The sequence below is a fragment of the Carettochelys insculpta genome, chromosome 4 (genome assembly GCF_033958435.1).
Source record: "Carettochelys insculpta isolate YL-2023 chromosome 4, ASM3395843v1, whole genome shotgun sequence".
Lineage (NCBI taxonomy): Eukaryota > Metazoa > Chordata > Testudines > Carettochelyidae > Carettochelys > Carettochelys insculpta.
In genome coordinates, this window is record NC_134140.1 from 29,086,381 (window position 1) to 29,113,371 (window position 26,991).

At 42.0% G+C, this 26,991-nt stretch overlaps 1 protein-coding gene across 7 annotated transcripts in view; it reads left to right on the forward strand.

The window, feature by feature from the left end:
• The first annotated feature begins 2,252 nt into the window (after positions 1-2,252).
• Positions 2,253-26,991, forward strand: part of CPEB2 (cytoplasmic polyadenylation element binding protein 2) — a 104,010-nt gene continuing 79,271 nt past the window's right edge. For 2 of the 7 annotated variants that reach the window (XM_074992502.1, XM_074992508.1), the window contains exons 1-3: positions 2,848-4,676; positions 7,449-7,739; positions 25,186-25,276. In XM_074992502.1, coding sequence (XP_074848603.1) covers positions 3,552-4,676; positions 7,449-7,739; positions 25,186-25,276 — 1,507 coding nt within the window. In that variant the 5' untranslated portion in view covers positions 2,848-3,551. Of the gene's footprint in view, positions 2,409-2,847; positions 4,677-7,448; positions 7,740-25,185; positions 25,277-26,991 lie in introns of those variants that run through there. The other 5 variants (XM_074992504.1, XM_074992509.1, XM_074992503.1 and 2 more) reach the window with 4 other exon arrangements.

Sequence of the window (26,991 nt, forward strand, 5' to 3'; positions counted from 1 at the left end):
GACTGTGGCAAATAGAGAAGGATGACAACCACAAGTGTGGCGATCTTTCAGTTACTATTGGACACCACTGCCCTGTCTGCCGGCAGCACGATGCAGTTGCAATCTGTTCAGTCTCCCTTCACACACAAAATTTTAGGATCTTTAATCATTTTCACTGCCTGGCTTGCAAATCTCTCCATGTTAGCTATATCTTTGTAGAGTTAGGGCGACGAAAAGTAAACACAGCCAGCAGTGCAGGAGAAAGCAAACTCAACTTATAGAATGGCCTCCAAATGAAGGTTCTCAATTAATTGTACTTTGCTCATGTAATTAATGAAAAACAAATTAGCTAGATTTTAAAAAGGAAAAGTAGATGGTGCCTAAACTATGGTGCTGGGAGCTTCTGAAAGCAAGTGGCCCCCACCAGTGTTCCCAATAACATTTTCCATACATATGCAGAATAAATTTTATTGGGTGCACCTGGTCACACACATGCACCACCAATAGAAACACATTATGTCAGCTGTGAGCAATGCCAATGAGGCTATAACTCTCCTGGGCATCCAGCCCAGTGCTCAGCTCTCAGGAGCTGTGTCTACACGTGCACGCTACTTCGAAGTAGCGGCACTAACTTCGAAATAGCACCCGTCGCGGCTACATGCGTCGGGCGCTATTTCGAAGTTAACCTCGGCGTTAGGCGGTGAGACGTCGAAGTCGCTAACCTCATGAGGGGATCGGAATAGCGCCCTACTTCGACGTTCAACGTCGAAGTAGGGACCATGTAGTCGTTGCGCGTCCCGCAACTTCGAAATTGCCGGGTCCTCCATGGCGGCCATCAGCTGGGGGGTTGAGAGATGCTCTCTCTCCAGCCCCTGCGGGGCTCTATGGTCACCGTGGGCAGCAGCCCTTAGCCCAGGGCTTCTGGCTGCTGCTGCGGCAGCTGGGGATCCATGCTGCAGGCACAGGGTCTGCAACCAGTTGTCGGCTCTGTGGATCTTGTGTTGTTTAGTGCAACTGGGTCTGGGAGGGGCCCTTTAAGGGAGCGGCTTGCTGTTGAGTCCACCCTGTGACCCTGTCTGCAGCTGTGCCTGGCACCCTTATTTCGATGTGTGCTACTTTGGCGTGTAGACGTACCCTCGCAGCGCCTATTTCGATGTGGTGCCGCGCAACGTCGAAGTTGAACATCGACGTTGCCAGCCCTGGAGGACGTGTAGACGTTATTCATCGAAATAGCCTATTTCGATGTTGGCTTCACGTGTAGACGTAGCCAGGGACTGCAGCTCCCCACCCCTGCCACAAGTTGAGACCTCACACTCCCATCTCAATCATTTAAACTCCCAGACCAGAGGGGGCTTGTTTGCAAAGCAATAAAACTAATGGAAATAGCATCTGTGCAAGGCCAACAGACCAGAGTCACTGGCAGAAGGGACTGAACCTACAAACCTAGAAGATGAAACCCTGGGCTCTTCCACAAGAGGTAAGGGCCAGCCGGTTCTCAGCCAGTGCTGCACAGCAGGGACTTCACTCTCCCTTGCATGTGATCTCTGGGTTATATTCGTAAAGAAGGAAAACGCCCATAGAAATGGAGGGGAGTGCAATTCAGGGAAGCACAGTGAGAAGTCAGACAATGAGACTCCCAGTGGGAACTGATCAGGGACTGTTGTGGGCAGCTCCCAGCACAGAGGGAGGCTGGGGCTGGCAGGGAGGGACAACGCTTTAGTACAGCGTTAGCTGTAACAGCAAAGAGCCTAGGAAAAAACGGCATGGGACCGAGAAGGGAAATAAACCCCCCTCTGTACGCCCCTTGTACCCCGCTACACAAGTTTTGCACACCCAGCAGAGGGCTCACCCCCCCGTAACTGTGACCCCCCGCCTGATTTCTCTCCTCCAGCACTGTTCGTTTCTTCCCCCGGTCACATCCCGCCCCTCCCCGGTTGCAATATGTCCTTGAAGTACTTTGTAATGTGTATAAAGATTAGGTAGGAAAACCTGAGGACTGGTAAGGGCAGCAGCTAGAGCAGCCTCTACTACGCATGCCCAGTTCGGGTGAGCATGCTCAGTACACTTCCATAGCACATTCCGATCAGGAGCAGTTTAGGAGGACGCTACAGGAGCCTCGCGGCGTCATCTAGTCAGCTGGGAGGTCCCACGGTGCTGCCCCGCCTCCCCCCACACGCACGCACGTACGTCTCTCTCCGCCCAACTGGCTTCGGTTTCCCCCCGCCTGCAGCGCTTGCATTGTTGCCCCGCCTGTGCCAGGCGACTGCGTCAATGCAAATAAGCTGGGGAGGGGAGAGGTTCACCTTCCAACGACGGTGAAACACTCCCTGACAGGATACAAGGCCCAGGAAGAAACCATTTTCAGACTTTCCCATTCTGCCTGGGGGAATCCATCTCGCATTTTGTTTCCCTCCAACAAAATATTTTGTGTAAGGAGCTGTATTCAAATATATAATTGCGGGCTGAGGAGGCAACTGGAAGCAGGCAGGTATACAGTGAATTACAACAGGGGAGAAATCTCATTTATCGTCTCCTTATGTAAGTGGTAGCACCCGGCCTCTCAATTGGTATCGTCCGCCCGGGCTTGTTCTCGCATTCTGGCCGTTAGAGCAGCGCGAGAAGAGCCCGCCGGACACTTCCTAACCCTCTGGGGAGCCGGCAATTAATTATGAACGAAGCTGAGTTGCGTTGCTCATGAATTATTAATAAGGGGGCGGGATTCCCGAGTTATGTGATCGGCGACTTGGAAGGCGGGGACTGTGACGGGTTCGTGACGAACATTCCGGAGTTCTTAAGGGGGCTGCACCGGCTGGGAGCCGGTAGTGGGGGTGGGGGAGGAGGCGTAGGACAAGGGGGGAGGGGGAGAGCTGTGCCCGGCTCTGGAAACAGGCATATTTGATGGACATGTAATAGAGGATAGTGACAGCCTCGTTCCACTCCGTGCCCAAGCTAGCTCCCTCCCCCCCCCCCCCCCCCCCCGTACTGTGTAAGGGCTCGTACCGAGGGGTGATTATGGCGGGTGACCGTTCGGGGTGCTGGTGATGGTTACACGTAGGATTGTTAGAAGCGAAGGGCTGTTGTATAGGGGACTGAGTAAGAGGCTCTTTTAACCTCAGGAGTAGGAGGGTCATCTTTCCGTGAGAGTTTTTATCCCATCGCAGCGGTTCTTATGGCTGGGACAGAGATATGATTGATGCTCGAGGCGGAGGGTTTATTTTAATCCCAGAAGGGGGCTCGTACCCCGTGAGGTGGATTGTCCCAGGCGGAGTGGTTCTTTCCCCCGGCGGGGGGGGTATTTACCCCCCAAGCGGGGAGGGAGGCTGTACTTAACGGCAGGCTCGCTGATCTCAGCGGCTACCTACAGCGACTGGCCGGAGCGGCCCCCGTCTCCAGCTTGGTGTACGAGGCGCTGCCTACACCGGGTCCTTTTCCTCCCTAGCAGCAGCAACAGCTTCACGTTCCGTCCAGCCCCTCCTCGCGCACTGGAACCGGTTCCTCCAGCAGCGGCGTGTCCGGTGTGTCGCCACCGCCCTCTCTTGCTGTCGGCAGTAGCTGCTGCGTAGCATCAAAACATGCAGGATGAGCTGCTCCTGGGGGTGACACAGCAGCAACCAGGGAGCGAGAGGCTGGGCAGCGGCCCCGCAGCGGGACACCCCCCCTCTGACTTTAAACCCTGTCTCAGCCCCCACCAGGATTTAATCAAGCAGCCGCCGCCGCCTGCTCCTCAGCTGAGCCAGAAGAGGAAAGAGTTCAAGCAGCCGCAACTCAGCAGCCCAGCCCAGCTCGGCAGCAGCCACCCCCTGACTAACCACCACCCCCCCGACTATCATCGCCAACCCCCTCAGCAGCAGCAGCACTTCAGCCACCCCACTGACAAGTACCAGGAGCACAGGCAGCAGCGCCAGCTTCTCAGCGCTCGCCCCCCGGAGCAGCCGCAGACCGGGGACTATCCGCCCTACCCGTCGCTCAGCCCTGCCGAGCAGAAGGGCGGCACGGAGCGGGGGGGCTCGGAGCGGCTCCCCACTTCCTGCCCGGGGGTACAGGCAGCCGCGGACCCCAATGTGGGGGTGGTCGTCTCCTCCTGTGTGAATCCGCCTCCATCTCCTCCTCACCTGCAGGCTACCGCCCAGCTGCCCCCCATGGAGTCCCCTCCGAACAGCCACTTGCTGGGTAGCCCCGGCACCCTCCTGCCCGGCGGGCTGGGTTCCGGATTCAGCAGCCTACAGAGCTCGGAGATCCCCAGCCCCCATCACCAGAGCGGGGGCGGCTCCTCCTCGGCGGCTTCCCCTCCTCCGCCGCCACTGCCCGGCTTCGGCACCCCCTGGTCGGTCCAGACCTCGTCGCCACCTCCGCCGCAAACGCAGCAGCCGGCGGTCTCCAGCGGCGGCAGCGGGGGCCAGCTCAGCGCGATGCCTCCGCCGAGCCCGGAGTCCGAGACCAGCTTCTACCCGGGGATCCCGTCTTCGATCAACCCCGCTTTCTTCCAGAGCTTCTCGCCGGTGTCGCCTCACAACCCCTGCGCCGGGCCCTTCAGCAGCCCCTTCTCGGCCGCCGCCCCGCCGCCGCAGATGAATTTACCTCAGCAGCAGCAGCAGAACCGGAGATCCCCTGTGAGCCCCCAGCTCCAGCAGCAACACCAGGCGGCGGCGGCGGCGGCCGCCTTCCTGCAGCAAAGGAACTCCTACAACCACCACCAGGTGCGGGGGGAGAGCGGTGGGGTGGGGAACGGGGCTTTTTTTTTCAGTCCGCCCGGCTGGAGGTAGGCGGCAGGGACGGCGCTGCGAGAGCCGGCTGGGAGAAGCAGGGCGGGGCTGGCACTGCAGCCAGTGCCCTTTGACTGAGTCGGGGCCGTGGGCCCCGTTTCTCCCCAGCGCTCTCCCGTTCCTTCCATTGCAGAGCTCTCTCAGTGGGGGAATTTGGGCCCCAGTCCTCTGGAGGGTGCCGCAGGGGGTGGCCGGGCCGGGGGCTGGGGAAGAGAGGCGGGAATAATCTGGTTCGAGTTACGGTTCTGTTGATTGCCCCTTCGGCCCGACCCTGTGTTGTCCTGCTGCTGTAGGTATCAGGTGAGGAAAAGCGGATTAATATGACAGGCCCACTGATTCCTTGTGTGAATTGTAGCTCCCAGACTGCGGCCAGCACTTTCTGGGTGGTAATAGCTGCTTTCTGCCGGCGTCCTTTCCTTAGCTGTCAGCGGGTTTTTGTTTTTGTTTTTAAGTGTTGTTTTGTAATTGCACTTGACTTGTGAAAATGTGGCGATTTCAGGGTGAAACAGGTTTTCTCCGGAAAACATCTCTTTTTGAACTGAACAGTCTTCCTGCTTCAAACCCCTTGTCTTGTCTTTGGTTGGTTTTAAGAAAACCAGGATTTTAATAGACTTTTTAAAATATACTTTAAAACAGGCTATCTGCATTGACTTGCTTTTGACAGGTTTGATATTAGATGAGACTTTTTCTGACAAATAACTTATTTAGCATCGCTTGTGCATGCGGTGATATAAGCAAACAGCAGCTTCACAACTATATTTCAGGTTGTCCCAATTCTCCTGCCTACAGTAACTATTAGTAGTTCAATGGGTGGCAAGGAATCCTCTTCACCTATTGGTTAAAGAGATGGCTTTTCTTCCTGGTTCTGTGTGTGAAAAATTAGATAACGTGTCATGTTTTGTTTCATGGATTTGCTGTACTCTCTACAGTTAATGTTGTAGTGTGTTACATTTCCCTCACGGTACTTTTTTTTTTTTTAAGGCCCTTCATAGGTGAGTATATTATTTAGGCTCCATAGTTTAATTTCTGCTTATTTCTAGTATTAAACGACATTTGGATTTTACCAACTAGGTACGATTGGGATTCAGTGAAGTAGTGTTCATTTTTTAGTAATTGGAACTCAAAAATTATACTTTAAAAAAAATGAATGTTTATGCATTCACATGTGATGAACATGTTTCAACATTTTTATCTAATTCACTGGCTTTTTAAACAAATTCCAAAGCAATTAAAATAGAAGACAGTAGTTCTCTCTGTCATTAAAATTGGTAGGGAAATCTTATAACCTCTCATTTCACTGGCAGTAATTTAGTTGTGAATATGTCAGTTGTGGGTAGTAAACCTAAAACAATAACGTGAGAACATAGTTAGCAAGGCTAAAGGCCTGTTTTAACAATTGATGACGTTGCTAAAGTTAGTTTCACAATAGAGTGCATGCCTCTCCCAAAATTACAACGCAAAGCATTCAAGTTTTACAACATAATTATCTTTAATTATATAGAACAGGGTGTTTGAATAGCTGACAATGGCTGTGACATTTTCAGGACTATTTTAATTTTTATTTTCTCTGTACAGCTCCACCAAAATTCATTATATTTAACTTTTTTTAGTATTGCATATCTGACATGCTTAAATTCTGTTCGTATGTTACAATTGCATATCTTTGACATAAAGCCATTCTGTATGAATTTTAGATTAGATTTGGGTTTACAGACCCTTTAGTTCATCAAAGGGTGCCCAAGAAATATCTTTTCCAAGAACAATCACACTTTAAATACTTTTATTTTGCTTTCTAAACAAACACAGCTTTTCACTACCACCAGAATTCTGTGGTCCACTTCTTGGTACTAGGACAACCATTTTAGTTCACACATTTATTTTTAGCAGAGGTTATTATGTACTAGAGCAGAGTGATACCAGTTTTCATTTTACCTCAGGTGTTAGTCTGAATATGTAAATTTTGTTTTATATAATAGGATTAGTCCTTCTGGATAATAAGACAATTCCTTTCTGAAATAATTAAAATGCCAGGTTCCTCCTATGTAGTGAAGTGCTTATGGTTCACTGATTTCTGGACAGCTATGTCAACTAACTGAAGATCTGATCTAGTTTGTTACTCCACGAGTTCAAGCAAGGCTTCAAAGGCAATTATCATTTATATTTTTAGATACACATCAAGGATCATTGCTTTGAACTAATAATTTTATGTTATCCAGATTGACAGTGGGATGGGCTATGAATTTTTGATGGTCCAATTCAGTGCTTGCTTCTTTATTCACAAATAACGCCAAAACAATACATGACCTTCATGAAACCATCTAATGCTAGTCTACAGAGACATGTCAAGCAGCAGCCTGCCTGCCTGCCTATGTAGCACATGACAAATTAGTGGATTACGTAATGAAAGTGTGGCAGCTTTTATTTTATTTAAATAACCATAGAAATGTTGCACCAAGCAATGACTGAAAATCCTGATTTATCATTTTGGTAAATCACTCTTTTTTGGTAAAGCAGTCTTTTTTTTTTTTTTTTTTTTTTTTTATGGCTGTTGGTATTTAACTTTTCCCTTCTCTGTGGACGTTGCAGTTCATAGTCAAATGGGAACTCTAATTTTTGTACGCTTTTCAAAAGCCATATGAGCTCAGGTAAAAAACTAGGAGTCTTTCCAAAAAAATCTAATTACATTTTTTTTATTTGTGTTTTTAGCCACTTCTGAAGCAGTCACCCTGGAGCAACCATCAGAGTAGTGGCTGGAGCACAGGAAATATGTCTTGGGGAGGAATGCATGGCAGAGACCATCGTAGAACTGGAAACATGGGAATTCCAGGAACTATGAACCAAATTTCTCCTTTGAAGAAGCCCTTTTCTGGTAATGTCATAGCTCCCCCTAAATTTACTCGCTCAACTCCATCGCTGACACCAAAATCATGGATTGAAGACAATGTTTTCCGAACCGACAACAACAGTAATACACTCTTACCCTTACAGGTAAGAATGGTATGTAACTGGAGACTTCTTAATGTTTGTCTTTAATTTTGTGTAGTATTGTAAGTAGGTACATTTTGACATTAAATGATATAAAATTCACAGTAATTTTTATGAAAACGTAGTACTTTCTGTTGTTACAAGCATACTGAAAATGACAACCAAAATATTTTCCAGTTTATATAAAATAAGTGGAGCAGCCAGATTTATGCTTACTGACTATAGTTCTGCTACAGTGCTCTGTTGATAGAAGTCGCTGTTGTAAGAGATTTCCCAGCAATACTTCTGTTGACAGAGTGCGACCATACGCAAAAGCCAATCAGAAGAGCAAAGAAGGCAGCCGGACTGCCTCGCTGCTCTCTCAAGAAAACAGGCACCCGGAAGCACAGCCAGCAGGGCTGCATGTTGTTCTGGATGATCCGTCTGTCGACACACACACACACACACACACACACACACACACACACACACACACACACACACACACACACACACACACACACACACACACACACACACACACACACACACACACACACACCCCCCCCCCCCCTTTTTAGTCAACAGAATTTGCTGACAGCAGCATTATGCCTCATGGCTGAGAGGCAGAATGTTGATGGCAAAAGCGCCGAGTTTTTGCAACAAATTGTTGACAAAATGCATTTTGTGTGTGGATGTTCCATCAGTGTGGTTGAAAAACCCCCATTTATAGGCAAAACTCAGTAGTGTAACTGTAGGCACTGATTGTACAACAGGAAAAAGGAGCAAACTGAAGAAAGTCTTTTATGTCAACAAGGAAACACCACATACTTTTTCAACTACCAGAAAGCATTTTTAACACTAATCAGTTTAAAGCCATCAAGGATCCTTTTTAAAATAAGGTTACTTTTATCCCTTAGTTTTTCAATATAGCCTAATTTTTAGTTTTTACCAGATTGTTCTTGTGGAGTACCGTTTTTATATGTTTTATTTCTGGGCAGCTCTGTCTCTTTGTGTTTTTTCTTTTTTTAAATTCACTTTTCAGTCTTATTAGCATCCTTGCCAGTGCTACTTTGCATATTTTTTTACCCTTGTTGGCAACTTCTTGAAGGATGTTCGTAGTTATTTGGTTATTAGAACATAAAAACCCTTTGGTTTAGAGATGTTAAATGGGAAGAGGAAGAATGGTCTTGGACTGAGGAGATCTGGGTTCAATTTTTGGTTTTGCAGCAGACTTCTTATGAATCTTCAGGCAAGCCACCTAATCTCTATGCCTCAAGTTTACACCTGTAAAATGGAAATAATGTGTTTTTTGTTTTTTTTTTTTTTTTTTCCTGCAGCCTCTGCCAGTTTTGTCTGGTTAACTTCTAAATTCATTAGGACAGAGTGTGTCTTCTGCTATCAGTCCCCAGTCTGTTAGTAATATAGTAACTTACATATTTAAATTTTTTGTTACAAAGAATCTAAATCTAAGACAATCGTTTTACATTAGAAACAAGCCATTCCAGGTAAGCAGCAGATATTTTAAGAACAGTTCTCTGTTTTACAACTTTGTTAGGTCATCTTTAACTTCAGTACTTCGTCTGGACTTGGTCTTGTGAGTTGTGTTAATGTAAAGAAAGTAATGTAATATGCAAGAAAGTGTAGTTGCAATACATATTATCTGCATGAGATTATTATCTCTTATAGTTAGAATGTGCTAATTCTAAGCTAGGCTTTATTTTATCTTAATTGTGACCAAACAGCTTTGAACAGCTGCATTTGTGCCAAAAAAACCCCAGTAATTTTAGTGTAGCTGTGATGGTAGCAAAAAAAAAAAAAAAAAAAAGTCTGGAATTTTTGCATAGATCTCCTATCCTTTGTTTTTGTTTTTTGTTTTTGTGATTTTTGGCTGTGAGTAGACTTCTTGGTTGCTTATTGCTGAAGTAGAGCCAATGAGAAGAGTGTTGGTCTCATGCGTGGCCCTCCAGCTCAGTGGGCTGCAGCAGCCCCTGGCCCCCTGGAGTTCCACGTGTGGCCTGTAGACCCCATATCTGTCCCCTTCCCTAACACGCCTCCTGCCATGGGCACTAGAGACCTGCACTTCCTACTTCTCCCTCCCAGCACTTCTAGAGGGCTGCAAATCCATTGATTTGTGCTCCGTTCCTGTTCCTGTTCCTAACACTCTCCAAACTTATTTAAGCTCTGGGAGTTATGGGGAGAGTTAGAAGCATGGGGCTCCATTGCCAAGAGATATCGGAGAGGAACGTACAAGGGTCTGTGGACCACAGGTGGCCCAAAGGCTGTATGTTGCCCACCACTGCACAAATGGGGCCTGATAGTGACAATACTGAATTCAGTGGCATTATTTTAGATGTATTATGGAATGCAAACTTTAAGTGCATCTTTTTCACACGAAATCCTGCTAACATTTTCTTCTGAAATCCTACCACACTGAATGGGCTTGCTAACTAAACTTGCAGAGCAGAATTAATCTAATTTTCTTTGTTGTGTGTTTGTGTGCAATTGAAAACAATTCCATTCTGTACCGAACTGTACCTTTGATTCACTAAAGATAGTTTAGAGTTTCCAGGGTGAGCCAGCTTGTCCTCTGCAGTGGAAATATCTGTTTTAAAAAAATTTTGAAATCGATACCTATAAAATAACTAATTTCAGGATTTGGGTTAGAAATATTGCTTTATTAACCTGTTTGAATGGCATTGTTACAACATATTGATGTTCATATCCAGCCAAGCATAAACTTGCATATATATATCTGAAATATTCACTGTGTTCAAGTTTGCAAGTGTGTATGTCTTGAGCTTGCTGAAACTTAGTAAGTCATCTAGGCAGTGTCTACGCTAGCCAAAAACTTCGAAATGGCCAAGCAAATGGCCATTTCGAAGTTTGCTAATGAAACACTGAAATACATATTCAGCGCCTCATTAGCATGCGGGTGGCCGCAGCACTTCGAAATTAACGCGGCTCGCCACCATGCGGTTCGTCCAAATGGGGCTCCTTTTCTAAAGGACCTGGCTACTTCGAAGTCCCCTTATTCCTATGAGCAGATGGGAATAAGGGGACTTCGAAGTAGCTGGGGTCCTTTCGAAAAGGAGCCCCGTCTGAACAAGCCGCGCAGCAGCGAGCCGCGTTAATTTCGAAGTGCTGCGGCCGCCCGCATGCTAATGAGGCGCTTAATATGTATTTCAGAGTTTCATTAGTAAACTTCGAAATGGCCATTTGCATGGCCATTTCGAAGTTTTTGACTAGTGTAGATGTAGCCCTAATACAAAACAGCTTGTTTTCAGATTTAAACAAAATTCTGTTTTATTTCTGATACATAAAGCCAATAAAATTTCCATTAAACAACCAAAGGAATCAGAGTAGAAAGAAGCGCCTCAAATTCAACTATATTTATAATTTGTGGAGGTGCTTTTGTTCTCAGTGCTCAACCTCTGAGTGGAAATACAGACATAATGAAATTCAGTCTATCATATTGAACTGATTTCTGAACAGCATTGTGAGAAAAAACAAATTTTGATTTGTCCAATAATTAGTGTTTAACTAAGCTTAAATCTCATGTGTTTGCTTTTATAAGAATAGTCAAAGAACAGAGTGCAAGGGCTGTAATCTGAACTCTTTCGCTATTAATCACTTCTATTGCAAAAACCTGTAATAAGGATGCGTAATGCATCTCTTTAGATATATTGAATTACTGTATGCCTAATTACCGTTTTTATTAGATTCTGTTCTATGTGGGGTCATCTCCCTACTATGTTGACTGATGTATGGATTTTAAGCATTGTAATGAAAAGGTTAAAAAAATTTGAACATCAGAACTAGTCATGGTGATGCCGTCTAGGCTCATGTTGGCAGTTGTGGCACAGTGAAACATCGTTCTACTTTAATTTGTTCTGTGTTGCAGCTTTTCTCAAAAGGTTGCGGAGTTCAGATTGATTGATTGATTGATTTTTAAAGATACAGTAGCAATTTTAGTAGATATTGAATGTTTGCTTTTATATTACAAAACAAAGGTTTCTCAATCAATTAATAGAGACTCTTAGGCTAAGTTTAGACTGCATCATTGTTTTGAAATAATTTATGCAAGTTGCATAATGCAAATTGTGTAAATTACTTCAAAATACCTTATTATGAACTTCGTGTTGGCTATACGGCACTGACGTACAGAATAGGGGGCTATTTCAAAAGTTCCATTACCCCTCTCATGAAGAGGAGTAGCAGAACCAGAATAGCATTGCTATTTCAGGCGCCACGTAAAACCATGACGTTGCTATTTCTGTGTATTTTCATATCCAGAAGTAGCACGCACAATCTAAACATAGCTTTATTGACCATGTTCTCTCCCATTTAGTTTTGCATACCTTTTCCGCTGTGATCACATAGCGTGTTTGTATAGAAATAATTTAAAATGTGTTTACATCTTGATTTAGATATAAACATCGCTGAACCAGAACCATGTGATTTGTTACCACTTTGCAGACCCCTAGTGGATCACATGTTGGAAGTCCCGTTGGTAAAGAATTTTCCAGCCTTGTCTACATTGGGGACTTGCCATAATTTGAAGCCACCAGTCTCCAGTAGCTCATATAGCTGCACTAGTGCAAACGGCCAAGTAAAGACAAGATAAGTCACAATTTGAATAGTTACAGCTTTTCCTTATCTCAAACTTTATTCTCAAGAGCATTGGCACAGCTACACTTATGGCTGCAATAAGGGCATATCCCCAGTATACACAAGGTCAGGGAATTAATATTGCTTCTAATACATAATTTTGCTATTAAGCATCTGTTCATGAACAGTCTATATTAACGACTAGTAAAATGTCATGCTACTTATGTCACAAACCTGGAAGGGACCTTGAGAGGTCATGCAGTCCAGTCCCTGCACTCACAGCAGGACCTATCACCACCCGTGACAACTTTTTTTTAATCTAGCCTGCCCCAGAACTTTGAAAGGCCCCACTCAAGGACTGAGCTTGCAATCCAGTGTTTACAAGGCCAATTCTCTAACTGCTGAGTTATCCTTCTGCCCCCACCACATATACCTTTCATATCTCATAGAGCTGGAAGGGATCTTAAGAGGTCATCGAGTCCAGTCCCCTGCCCTCCTGGCAGGACCAAGCACCATCCCAGACAGATTTAAGAAAAGAACCTATTTGCCCCAGACTGCTAAATGGCCTCCTTAAGGATTGAGCTTGCAACCCTGGGTTTACAACGCCAATGCTTAAACCACTGAGCTATCCCCATATTTTGATCATCTAGCTTACAAAAATGGAGGGGAATGAAGATAAAACTACTTCACTGGTGGTATACTTCAGGTGGAAGACTGAGACAAGTTTTCTACCTTCACAACGTGAATAGAATATCATTGACAGCAATAAAATTAAATTCACTTATGGTAAATTACATCATTAAGGTGGGATTTTGAAAAGTGCTCAATTTTGGTCTAACTACTCACATTAACACTGGTGGTAAAGTTAGGCTACCACTTAGGCTGCATCTACAGTAGCAAGTTCTTTCAAAGTATTTTTCAAAAGAAGGGGCCTGTTTCAAAATATCCAGTGGAGTGTCTATACACATACAAAGCATTCTTTTGAAATTAAATTGAAAGAACATGGCACTCCTTTTGAAAGTGCCCTTCTGCTCCTGTTTCAGGAAGAGTGCCTTCTTTTGAAAGAAAAGGTATGTAGATGCTCCGCGGGTCCTTCTTTTTCCTGAAAGTGGTCCTCATGGTGCCTGATTTTTCTGATTCTGTGGCCCATTCTTGCAAAAGAGTAGGGGTTGTGTGATTCTCTCTTTTGAAAGAGCAGATCACTGTTTTGATCTGCTTTTTTGTGTGTGGGTGCACTCTCTCAAAAGAGAAGAACTCCCAGAAGAACTTATTTTGAAAGATAGCTGTAGTGTTGATGTAGCCTTTGTGATTCTGGAAAAATCCCACTTCTTGGCTTGGTCTGCACTGTGGTGACACAACTGTGGTGGTACAGTTGTGCTGCTGTGGTGTAAACAGTTCCTCCATTGAACGGATTTTTTTTCCCCTGTTGATATATATACCTCCAAGAAGCAGTAGCTAGAATAATGGAAGAATTCTTTCATCATTGTAAATGCATCTATGTTGAAAGTTTGATTAATCCAACTGATAGGCTGGGTGCAAAATCTGCAGCCCTGAGTAATACAGGTAGGTCGATCTAATATTAATGTGTGGACCAGGCCGTAAGTTTTATTGTCATAATTAGTGCTATAAGGGGACAAATTTTTTTGTTCTTTCACAGTCAGTTATGCTGACAAAATGCTTAATCTAGGCACCGTATGAGACACTTTATACCACCATATTTTATTTTATTTTGACAAACCAGAATAAGCTGTACCAGTAAAAGTGTGTCTACATTGGGGGTCTTGTAGCTTGGGATATAGTATAATGGTATAGTTTAAAACAGCAAACCTTAAATGTAAATAAAGCCTCCTATCTGCACATCTGTTAGTAATTTTTTTTATTTCTAATCTCTTCAACCTTTTACAAACTTTTTTTTTAAATTAGTATATTACAATCTCCTTATAAAGATTAGTTCTTAGAAAGAACAAGTGTATATAAAACTTCATTCTACAAAAGTGAATCTGAATTCTGTTCCTGTATCTTTAAGTTCAGGAAATAATCTGCATGTTTGGGTGTCTTTCACCTTGATTTGTCCTTGGTATTTGTTTGAATTATGCATACAGTATCAGTTGTCCTTGAGGCTGAGCTTTGTTATGCATTATTGAAACTTATTGCTGTAATTTGGAATTCTATGCAGTAGGATATAACTTATCATATAACTGCTCATATGTCTTATTGCCTTGGTTCTGTCTTTCTTTTTTTTTTAAACTTGAATAGTAAAATTTAAAATATTCAGTGAAATAAAGCACTGTTCATATATTTTCAGGTGAGCTTGTGTTGGACTTCGCTCTAGATACTAGGTAAAATTTATTTTTAATGCTAGAGACAAAGTATAATTTATCAAAACTGGGTCAGGTTGGAGAGGGTTAATTTAATTTTGGATTCTCCGGATATGGGATATTAACTGATAATATTTGATGATAAAATCTCTCAATATATTTACACTACAATCTAGTTGTTCAAGATTTGTATTACTAAGATCAAAACAAACAGTAGCCAGGATTTTTGTAAGTAAGCACCTAAAGTTACGCTTTTAAGTCCTTATTTAGGTACCCAGTTAGGTGGCCTGATTTTCAAAAATGCTCCTAGAAGCTCTCATAAAAGTCTGTGGGAGAGTTGTATTTCAGCACTTCTAAAATTCAGATATCTTATTTAGCTGTTTAGAATGTAGATTTATGAGCTCAGCTTTACGCAAATATTTTTGGTGATAATTTGTCATCAGATTGTTCTGTGTTTTAGACAATTAACTGGACCTAGTACATTTAGGCTCTGATCTTTTGCGGATGGACTGCTGTCCTATAAGCAGAACCCTTCAGTGGGGCTCTGCTTGGTGCAGCAGTAGTCCACTTGCAAGCTGTCAATTTTGGTATTGAGGCTTTTTAATAGATGTATTTTAGTTTTACATTTTCATGTATATTGATCAGAATGCTGAATGAAGTCAGTGGACAGTGTTTGTTAGACTTAAAGCCCTAATGTATTAAATTTCTTTGAACTAAAATTTCTTGCCTATGTTTTACATGCATTGGGTATAAAATACTGGAAGACTATGTATAAACCAAATCCTCTGTTTTATTACCACATTAAATAATTTATGTAAGGGCCGTCTCTTGTTACGCATCAAAATGTTGGTTGTCCAGGCTAGTGGAGCAATACTGTATATATTGAGATTCTACTTACCTAAGGGTTAATGAAAGAAATTTTATGTTATCCAACTCATCTGGTTGCCAAAGCAGCATTGTTCTTGAGGAGGTGATCCAAGCTGATATAACTAGATTCTGATGCCTCATTTGAAAGACTTATTTTATAGGAGTTTATTTTTCCCTGACGTTCTGTCTAAATTTTGCTGTTTTTCAATTTCAACCAACTATTTTTGACTTTTATTTAAACTTCTGAATAACTTCCCCCTTCATGCTGACATTCTCCAAATGTTTAATTTGTAGTCCTTGTAGTTATTTTGATCAAGCTGTGCATACATAGGTCTTTTAGGCTTTCCTCCTAGGTCAGTCCTGCCAACCCTTTAATCATCTTTGTAGTCTGACTGGATGGCTTCTAGTTTGTCAATATCTTCTCCTAGCCCAAACCATTTAGGGATGGATGTAATGAATGCTACACGACTGCATAGGTAAATATTTCAGCGAAAATGGCTTGTGTAGCTGGATAATAGAACTGTCCTTTTGTTAGAGGACCTTTTCTGTAAATATTCCTGTGCAATAATATGATATCTTTTAAACATGTTTGGTGTTCTCAGGATGAATGCCACTAGATATGTCAGATGTTACAGTTGTTAGCTATTTTATGTGCAGTGGGTAGTGGTAACCTAATTTCCTTACTGAGATGACGTTGTTTCTGCCTCATGTAGGCCTTCTGTCCAATTTCTGTTGAGCTAAACTATATTGAGCCATAGACTTTACAGTTGCAGTTTCTCAGTATGTACTGGCAAGCTCTTGTCTTAGCTGGATGTTTCTGATCATGCTATGGATCTTTATTGTCTTGAAAACTTTTATTTTTTCTAGTTAGCATATGCATTTAGGGCTTATCTACACAAGCCCCCTCCTTCAAAGGAGGCATGTAAATGAGTCCGAGCAGTGAATAGCAATGAGGTGCTGTGCTGTGCTGTAGCAGCGCCTCATTAGCATAATACTCAACCAGTGTACATGTTATAGAAATTGATTTGCTTAAACCCTTGTATTCTGGGTGGAGCACAGATCATCTACAAGTCTCCTCTTCTTCACTCTATCTTGGGACCAAACTTCTAATTGACCCCAAGAGTATCCCATTTGTTGTCCTTCAGTCTCAGTAGATCTTCATGTTGTCTGAGGTCTTTCTCTTTTGCATTTTCCTTACGGGTTCCTAAAAATACGCTCTTTGCAAGTTGGATGTTTCAGTTTATTTGTATTCACCCATTGTTTACCAACTTTAACAAAGTATAATAGAAACATACGTATGGTTTATTAAAAGTCGCTAATCCTTTTGTGGATCGAAACGAAGATGTTTTAGTGCTTAAGGTTGGGAAGAGGGTGAAACACATGGGTCATTGTTAGCTTAAACTAATCATTTAATTTAATGGTGTCACGAGTTGAATTCACTATAAAATATTCCTCTTCCCCAAAGATCTTAATGTAATGAAAAAGCAAATGATCTTAGGTTTGCTTTATTATGAAGAAGGCTGTGGTGGGTATCCTCTGAACATCAAGGTTTGCTTGAATAAGGCTTTCTGAGAGGATTTGTGTTTTTTGGTTTTTTTTGTTAGTGTATTTTGAAGTCTTGGCCTTTTAAAAACATTTCAGATGACTTTAGAGCATGTTTCTAAAATTAAATGGGGGCTTAACTTTATTCATACATTTTTTGAGAGCTTTGGCTAACAATTAGCCCGCCCTGCTTATGATGCTTTCGATTTTTTTTCCATGGTTTGCTGGACTAATTGCATTGTGCCTAACAGGGATATCTAAAGAACATTGTAGGATGTGCCTGCTGCATGTTTTGAACTTCTCTAGGTAATTAATGACTCCAATAAGCGCAAAGCTAAGATCATCATTCCGTAATTTGTGTGTGGATTTATTTAAAAGTCTTAAATGTATTTGCTGAGAACACTAGCTTTGGAAGAAAAAGGATTTCAATTGCATATGATGCCATAAGAATGTGACATTTCTTACACCCATTATTTAAATGATCTGGAGAAATTCTAGGATAAAATTGCAAACATGTTTGTGTACATAGCATTTTACTAGCAGCAATTCTTATTAGTTTTGGAGATGCTAGTGGGATTGTATCAGAAATCAGAAGGAATAGAGGCTATTGTTTTGAAGAAATATAATAGTTGGTAATCAAATATGGTTCTTCCCTTCATGACCATTAGCAAATTGCATCCAGACTAAGCTAGCGCTCCATGCTGCCAGTTTTGGCAAGGTGATTGAAGAAATGGCCTTGTTTAACTCCATTCCAAACATATTAACATTCCAATCTCTTAAGCCAGGAAGACCTCTGATAGTCTTCTTCAATGTGAGAAATTGGAGGAAATGAAGAGGTGAATAAAGTGGGAAAGAGAATAACAGAAATAAGGATAAGTTTGGTGGAAGCAATAAATGCATGAAATGAAAGGGGTAGGTAAAAGTGAAGTGGGTAATTTGTATGTGCTTTTGCACTTAGTGGTGAGATTGGTGCCTTAGAGACAGTGTACAATCCTGTCCCCTTAATTTTTTGATCTACTGAAAAACTTAACCCTAAAAATGTATTCTGTTAGTGTACTACTTTGTGCTAAGATAACTAATGAGACTTATAGTGATCTCTTGCACCTAATGGTTACTTGATATTTCTACTTGTAAACACAGCTTCTGAAAAGTCAGCTGACAGTTTTCTTTTAAAATATTTTACTTACTGTAAAATCCTTGCAATAAATCCAATTATAACTTATGGAACTGAGAGTACCTTAGAGACTAAGTAGATTGTGTTAACTTTGTTTTAGTTCGTTTTGTTGTATTTTGAAACTGAGAAGCTATTGAAGTACCAGAAGATTTTATTAAGCAGGGTTCAAGCACTTGTATTTCTTTGTTTTGAATATACGAATAAGAATCTGACAATTTCATTGTAATAACAGAAACTCCTTAAAACACTTTTGAAAACTTCTGTTAAGTTTTTGAGTGGCACAGAGCTCTTCTTTGGGTTTGGAGAAGGAAACAGAAGTTTTTGAGCTAAATCTAGATTGGGAAAGATTGTGACACAAAGTGGAAACACACAGTGGCACCTTAAAATGACATGGACAACTTTGTTAGATTGTTACACATTGACTGTTAGAAGTCAGCAGGTATCAGTAGGTGTGGTGTGTGTTACAAATGGTCATAATGAGCTATAAAACCAGTTTCCCTTTGACTCCATGGTTTTTGGTGTCTTGCAGTTATAAATGTAAGTTCCCAGGATCACCCTCTGGAAGTGTTGTATAAGTTTCCTTGCAAGATGAGTATTAAAAGATCAGATAGGGAGTGGCTGATTTGTGAAAAGAGGTCTCTCACAGGTGATAAGGTTTGTCTTTTATCATTTTCCTGTGTGAGTTCATTTCAGAATGCGTCAAGTATTGGAGGGGTAGCTGTGTTAGTCTGGATCTGTAACAGCAACGAAGGGGCCTGTGGCACCTTATAGACTAACAGAAGAGTTTTGAGCATGAGCTTTCATGAGCACAGACTCGCTTTCAGAATGTGGTGATTGTTGGGTTTCACCCCATATAGTTGTTGGTGGGCGATTAAATGCACTAGATCGGGTACACCATAAGTTGTGATAAGCATATGTTGGACCTGTGAATCTTGAAAGAAGTATTGTGGTACGGTATTGATCATTGTAGCAGTAGAGATGTGTGCAGATTTTGCGTGTGTTACTCTTCTGGAATCTGGTGTCACTTGGAGTTGGTGTTTTGTGGTCTGTGGGAAGCTTGCATCTGATGATGAGGTTGGAGGGTTGTTTGAAGGCCATTAGAGAGGGTTTGGAAAAGATTTCTTTCAGGATGTATTCCCTATCAAATATGGATTGTACTTATTTGATTCACCCATATGGTTTCCACTGTAGGGTGAATAACTAATGGTGTGCTGCCAGTGAATTTTTCCATAATATTTGAATAATCTTTCCATGGTAACAAATCTGCTTCTCTGGAGGAGAGTCCTAGTTTAGTGAAGTGTGTTTTAGGTGTGTGTCCTGAACATTCTCCTCAGAACAAATTATCTGATGTATGAGTGCATGTCAGTAGAGTTTTTGGTATGTCTGGCTGCTTTCTGAATCTATGGAGGAAAATGTGGTGGTTGGTGTATTGGGTTTTTTGTTTGCTTTTGTTTTTGTTAATAGGGTTCCATTATTTAAGCTAATTATGGAGTCCAAAAAGTTGACTCTGGTGTAGAAATGATCTAAAGCAGGAGTCGGCAACCCCTGGCACAGGTGCAAAGAGCAGCACACAATCTGATTTTCATTGGCATGTGAGGCAGGAGCTCAGCCCTGTCCCTCCTCCCACATGCAGCTGCGAACTTGCTCAAAGCCATTCCACCTGCAGACTAACAAAAGACCAGCTAATGCTACCAACCAGCACCTAAAAGGTAAAGCTCTGCATCTTTTATTTATTTATTAATGAAACTGTTGTAAGTAGGACTATTAGTGACTTTAGAAAGTCACCAACGCTGGGACTATACATAGAGGTCAAGTGGTCAAATTTCAGCACTCTGACTCAGCTAGGTTGCTGACCACTTACCTAGAGTTTGATGAAAGGGTGTGTGTCAGACTTCAGGCTGCAAGAGCCTAATAGAAGACAGGCACACTGGGAAGTGGGTCAGTGCATTCCTATTCCCTTACTAGGCTTGCATCTGGGGCTCATTAAGGACCAGCCTGCAATACTCGGCCAATCAGGCACCTGCTGTTGGGGTAAGCCTGCTGGCTCACTATAAAAGGCTTCCCCCCCAGGAAGGAGGGGGAAGGAGCTGAGGTGTGCAAAGGAGGAAAAGGCTGGAGGTTTGAGAGCAGAGCACCCAGGTACCAGAGGGAAGTGGTAGGTGAAGTGGCCCAGGGAGAGGTTGCTAAGTTAGGGCAAGGGTAAGAGCCCACTAGCTCTCTCTCTCTCTCAGGGACCCTGGGCTGAAGTCCAGGATAGGGGGAGGTTTGATGTGCTATGTAAACGGGGGCAGCCCTAACCCTGAAATGGGGGTCTGCTTCTCCCTCACTGTGGACTTGCCTGTGATGAGAATGACTCAGTAAGCGGGGGGCCTCGCCCTTGGAAGGACCCAGGCAGCTAAGGGGCCACCGTGAGTCTTTGGAGGCACATGTGAAACTGCCAACAAGCACAGAAACCCCTAGAGGACTGATATGGATCTTGTCACAGGTGTTAATAGTTTGACTTGTGATAGAAGTTTATAAAAGTTTAGGTCTTCTATCAAGAGAATGAAAACATCACTGATATATTGTGGGTGTGTTCATTTTGTGGTGCATTTTTACAGAATTATTTATATATTTCTCATCTAATTATCAGCTGCTTCAGATATTTCAATAGGTATTAGTGTTCAAACAAACATATTTTGCCATCTTCTGCAAGTACAGTATTATTTACTCCATTTCACTCTCTATGGTTGATCAGTTGTAGTCTGATTCACCTTTGACATGTCAAAACATCAGGCTAACACAAAAAGTAACCTACTGCAAGAGATCACTCTCTTCATTTTACCAATTAAAGTCTGCATCATCACTACTTCAGCAAATTGATGAATGAATACAAGAAGATTTGTCACGAGTCACTTGACTGATCTGAACATGTTTGCATGGTCAGAACAGTCTGCTCTCAGAGAACTAGCTGTGACCTTTCAGGACATCAAGCTTGACATGTGGCTTACACGTATATGCACAGACTACTTATTGCAACGCTTTTTTTGGTGCTGCCTTAGAAAGCAAAGGTCAACACTTCATTAGATTATACCTGTGTTCTGCAAAGCTGTATTAGGAGCCTATTTTAGAGAGTACACTTAATAAAGCTTAATTTAACAAAAACTTTAAAAGTAGGCTCTGTACCCAAAGAAATTTCTACTTTTCTGAGAGTCAAGTTTGAACGAGCTATTTACACTGTATTAATGAGTGCATGGCTAGTGGCAGGCTGGTAATTTCGAGTGCTCACACTCTAAATTTCTGCCAGTGCTCATTGGTGGCATCTTTCAAGGCAAGGCTAGAGGTTTGTGTATTTTTTTTGTTTTTATTAGTATGTAGTAAATTAGGATTTGGCCAGAGCTGATATTTAGAGCTTTAATATTTGGCGTACTAGTTGGCATTATTTTTTGTACGGTGCTTAGGTGCTGTTGGCTTTGAGTGTTTTAGAAAATGACTGATACACATTTTAAGACCATATTGTGGCTAGTCTTGCTCACGTGCATAGTGGACACAAGAACAAAGGATCTTTTTATACCACCTCCTCCCACATTTTTTTAAAACCTCCTTGTAGAGGCAGTTCATGCTTTGAGTAATACAAAATTCCCTAAAGGAAGTGAAATAAGGGAAGGCAGTGATGCCATATATTGACCATTAAATTTGTTTTTAAAAAGGCATCATGAGGGTACTAGAGCCCATAGTCTACAGTATCTGCTTCTGTCTTCTGCAGAGGAATTCTAATCATGTCAGACAGAATTCCTCCTAGGATTAACAGTGTTTTCACTATCCCAAAGGGAGCTAGTGTTACAGTTTTCCCTTTAACAGAAAAATCTTTAGTCCTCATCACCTCTAAAGGCAATATTCTAGTCAAAAGAATCTAAACTGTAAGATATTTGAACTAGAATTTTGCTAAATAGATGTATTAAATACCACGAGCCACAAATACTTGAATAATTGCAATTAGTTGCATTGCCAGTTCTATTGGTTAGGAATTTCAAAATCTTACTGTTGTCTTCAGCTATGATAAAATGTGGTATTCCAGCTGTAGCTTCCTGGATAGTAAATCAGAAGTTGTATATTAAATCTTTTTTTATCTAACCTATTTCCCTATCTCTATCCAATTGAATTGCATAGTGTTGCTATAGAAAATTGAATTTTTTTTTCTAGAACCTACATTTTGTTGAACATTGAGTCAAATTTCCAACCAGCTCAAACATGCTAGCGGTTACACACTTCATTGCTTCTGTGGGACAAACTTATTGCCTATTCCTTTTGCACATTTGCAGTAAGATAATCTTCAGAGTATTGAACCTCTGTTTCTTGCTTCATTCAGTAAGCAAAACAAATGGTGCTTGCTTACTGAGCAGCTATTCAGTATTCTTTTCCACATTGTTCAGAGAGTTGACCTGTGTCTTATTTCCTGCACACTTTCCAAACCATTCTCTGAAGATAAAATAATTAATTTCCTCCTGGACTTTTCTGTGGTACTCATCACTGTGATCTCTGGTACACAAATCAGTTAATTCTGTATCACCCCCAGTAAAATGAGGAGTATTCTTATCTTCATTTTGCAAATGGAAAAATGAAGCACAGAGGCTAAAATAAAAATTATACACTAGCTTTGCTCATTTTGAGACACCTGTGACTTGATTTTTCCGGATTATTTAGCATAATAAAGAACTGTATATGTTCAGAGCACAACTCTCCAGACTTGGGTTGCAGCTGTAAGCATTTAACACCTCTCCAAATCAGACCCCCAGGGTCTAGAGTCATGTACCTAGGAAAAGAGAAGTGCACAGTTAATGGCCACTAGTAAATTATTTGCTTTAAGCGACTTGCCCAGCATAACATAGGTATTCCGTGGCAGAGGCATGAAGGAAAACCATTTCTCAGGACAGCATTCAGCCTTTGACTATGACACTACTTGATAATTTTCTGCCTCTTCTAATACATGCCTTTCAATTTTTGCAGCAAATGAATTGGGGCGGGGTCCGTTTTGAGGTGTCCACTCAACACAAGGCCTGACTAACTGGCCCTTTTCACCTAGTGTTGTGATAGGGTCCCCTGGGAGGAGAGTTGTGGTTGATAATGCCCAATGGCTCATGAAACCCAGCTGGTGGAGGAGGAGCTGGGACAGTCATGATGAGAAAGATGGTGTTGAGAGTGCTTCAGCAGGGAACTTTGCAGTTGGTCACCCTAGGGAGGAGAGGAATTGGTATGAGAGTAGGAGGCGTGTAAGCCCAACGATCCTGATTTGGATTATAGAGTCAGAGGGAACCTAAGGGTGGACCAGAACATGAGGAAACCAGGAAAACTGCAGCCAAGTCTGGAATTACATAGGTCGGGGTTGCTAGTCATTGGGTCTCTGTGATGGAATTTCAAGGGTAAGTGAGCCCACATTCATTTACCATTGGCACAATGTGGGCAGTGGTGCTGAAGACTGCCTGAGACAGTTTATCCAGAGAACCCTTTTAAAATCATAGAAAGCAAAAACTATTGTGACCTGATCAGGGGGCCAAGTTACAAAGAGAAGTCTTGAGGTCACTAGCATGTGGGTGCGGAGACACCAGCCTGTCCTCTTAGAAATAGCAGTGAAACTCATGGGGGAGTTCGTGGAAGTGGGAGTCCCTAACAATTTCCTGTCAATTTTCGGAGACTAGGGACAAGCTGCAAAGAGGGAGCAATCAAGTTTAGAAAGAGGGTAAAAGAAGTCACATGGAGGTGCTCCAGCAGTATATGGAGAACTCTCCAGCACAATCCGTTAGACAAGTTTTCACTATATATATATATATATCTGACTCCTCCACAGAGCAAGTCCGTCCTGTGTGCTGAATGAGGCAAGAGTTCCATGGGGGTAAAAATATATTGTAGTTATGTAATGAAATGTTTATCATTATGTATACACAAAAGGGTTTTGAAGAAGCTGTACGATCTTAAGTGTGATATTTCTTAAGTTTTGTTTGTTTTATTTTGCAGTCTTGATAATGTTCTTTTTTTGATATAGGATTTGCGCGTATATATAATAGAGGTTGAACCTCTCTAGCCCAGCACTCTTGGGATCTGACCAGTGCCAAATGAGAAAGTTAGCCAGACCATGGGTGGTCCATGTTGTCTAGCGTCATTACCAACACTTCACTGCTTACTGGGCTCTTAGAAGACATTTAGGGGTAAATTACAGCTAAATAACAGCACAAAACACTGAGAACCAGAACTGGTGTCTATAAACAAACTTCATGGGACCATGGGGAAACTTAGGTACACCCATGATAAGTGGTCATCTGGCTGACTAAAATCATGCCAGATTGCAGATGTTGCTGGAGTAGAGAGGTTGAACCAATTTGTGTGTGTGTGTGCACAATACATTCCTACACACACAGGTGGGGCTTCTCTACACTAGCTTCCTACTTCAAAGGGAGAGTGGTGAGTAAGGTGTTGGGAGATTATTAATGAAGTGCTGTGCTGCATATGCAGCACTTCATTAAGCTAATTCTACTTCGCGGCAACTTCAACGTACCAGCTCACATGTAGCTGCGGCTAACCCATCGGTACTTCAAAGTGCCTGGGCAACTTCGAAGTCCCTTTACTCCTCAAAATTTTGGGGAGCACTTCATTAATAGTCTCCCAACACCTTACTTAACACGCTCCCTTCGAAGTAGGGAGCTAGTGTAGACACTGTCTAGGTGTGAAGGAAAAGATTTTGAAGTTTACTTTTCCATATTCAAAATTTCTCTTGTTTTAAAATTGAATACCATAAAAGCTGCTTTTTAGGAATGTTATATTCCGATTCACAACAATAGAGTTCAACTATGAGTCAGTTTTCGGTGACATAGGCTTTCATACTTCCATCCATCACCACATTATGAACGATATTCTCAGACTAGTCTGTCGCTTTTTTCTGTTTAAATAGCTCAAATTTTATATGTCAGAACTAAGAAATTTTGTTCTGTTTTAGGATCGAAATAGAATGTATGACAGTCTGAATATGCACTCATTGGAAAACTCTCTTATTGACATCATGAGAGCAGAGCATGATCCCCTTAAAGGTATGTTAATATGCTAACTAAAGACAAACTAATAAACTATTTTGCTAATCTTTAAAGTGCTACTTGACTGCTTTTTGTTTTGATAATGTTACCCATTCTTTGTTTGCTTAAACAATGTCACCTTAGAGCTTAGATTCATTTTTGAATTGTTAGCTGAGTTGCTGCTTCAACCCATAACAAGGGTCATTCCAGATCTATATTATATGCAATAATACTGATTTACAGTTGAATATAATTTGCAATAGTCAAGTCCTTTATAGTTTTACTAGAAATAACAATAGTTTACTTTAAGAACCAGTTGACTCAGCCACTTTTCAGCTGCAACGTATTTCTGCCTTCATACAATTTCAGTGTTGAGATTCAAATTGGTCCCAACAAGACAAGATGGGTGAGGGAGACAATTGCTGCGGTGAGGCAAGATTTCAAGATTAGAGAGATCTCTTCTTCAGATCTGAGTATCATAAAAAACAAGCTAGCACAGAAAATGAGTTTACACCTATTGCAAGAGATCATTCAAGGTGAAGTGGATGCTAACGTGTTTACCTCACCCATCTTGTCTCGGTTGGATAAAAAAAAAGGTAAATATGCCGTGTTTCTTAGGATAGTTCCATATTTATTAAGTGAAATTTGCAGCACATTTTTGGCTACTGATACAAGTGTGTACATAAATTATTTGTTACCTAAAGTTGTTCCACGGGCTAGTAAGAAATGAGAAACTCTAGTTTTATATCCTTGTTGATAATAAAAATATTAGCACTTTACATGTGCATTTTAACATGAATAACTCAGTGCTGTTCTGCAAACCTGTTCAAAATAGCATGGAGCAGTACTAATTGTACAAGTAATGTATTTCTTTCAGGTTAAAGAAGTGCAGCTATTTCACTTCTGAGCTTTGAAAAGTGATTTCTCTCTTCCCCTTCATTGAAATCATAGGGTCACAGCAGTGACCTTGAAGTTAATATTTGTGGACTTCGATTTTAATTTGTTTTCTCCACGTAATTATTTAAAAATTTCAGTGCAAAAGAATTTTAACAGTCTCAAAGGATTTAGGCTTTGTCTGCACTGGCAGCACTAAAGGCTGCCATGGCAGCACTTTATTATAGCAGTGTTCTTGCAGCATCATTTCTGGGAAAGAGCTTTTCTAGCACTTTAGGAGAACCACCTTCACAAGGGGCATAGCTTGCTGCAGTGGGAGCCTGTCTACGCTGGCAAGTTATTGTGCTGAAATTTGCTGTGCTTAGGAGGATAACTTTCATACCCATGAGAGGGAAAATTCCAGTGCAGTAACTTGCCAGTGTGGATAAACCCTTATTTTTAAAACTTTGAATAAATCCTAGCCATCTGAGTTGTGCAAATGAAATGTTACTTCATTTTTAATTGTATTTACAGTGTGTTAGGAACCACACAAATGCATATGGAGATTCCCTACCCAAAAGAACTTAGGCATTGGTAGGACCCTACCAAATTCACGGGCCATTTTAGTCAAATTTACATTCATACAATTTTAAAAATACATTTCATTATTTCAAATATTTAAATTGGAAATGCCAGTGTTGTAACTGTAGGGGTCCTGACCAAAGGAGGAGTTGAGGAGGGGTCAGAAGGTTGTTGTGGTAGTGTTACCCTTACTTCTGTATAGTAGCTGCCTTCAGAACTAGGTGGCTTGAGAAGAGTGGTTGCTGGACAGGAGTCTAGCACTGAAGGCAGAACCATTG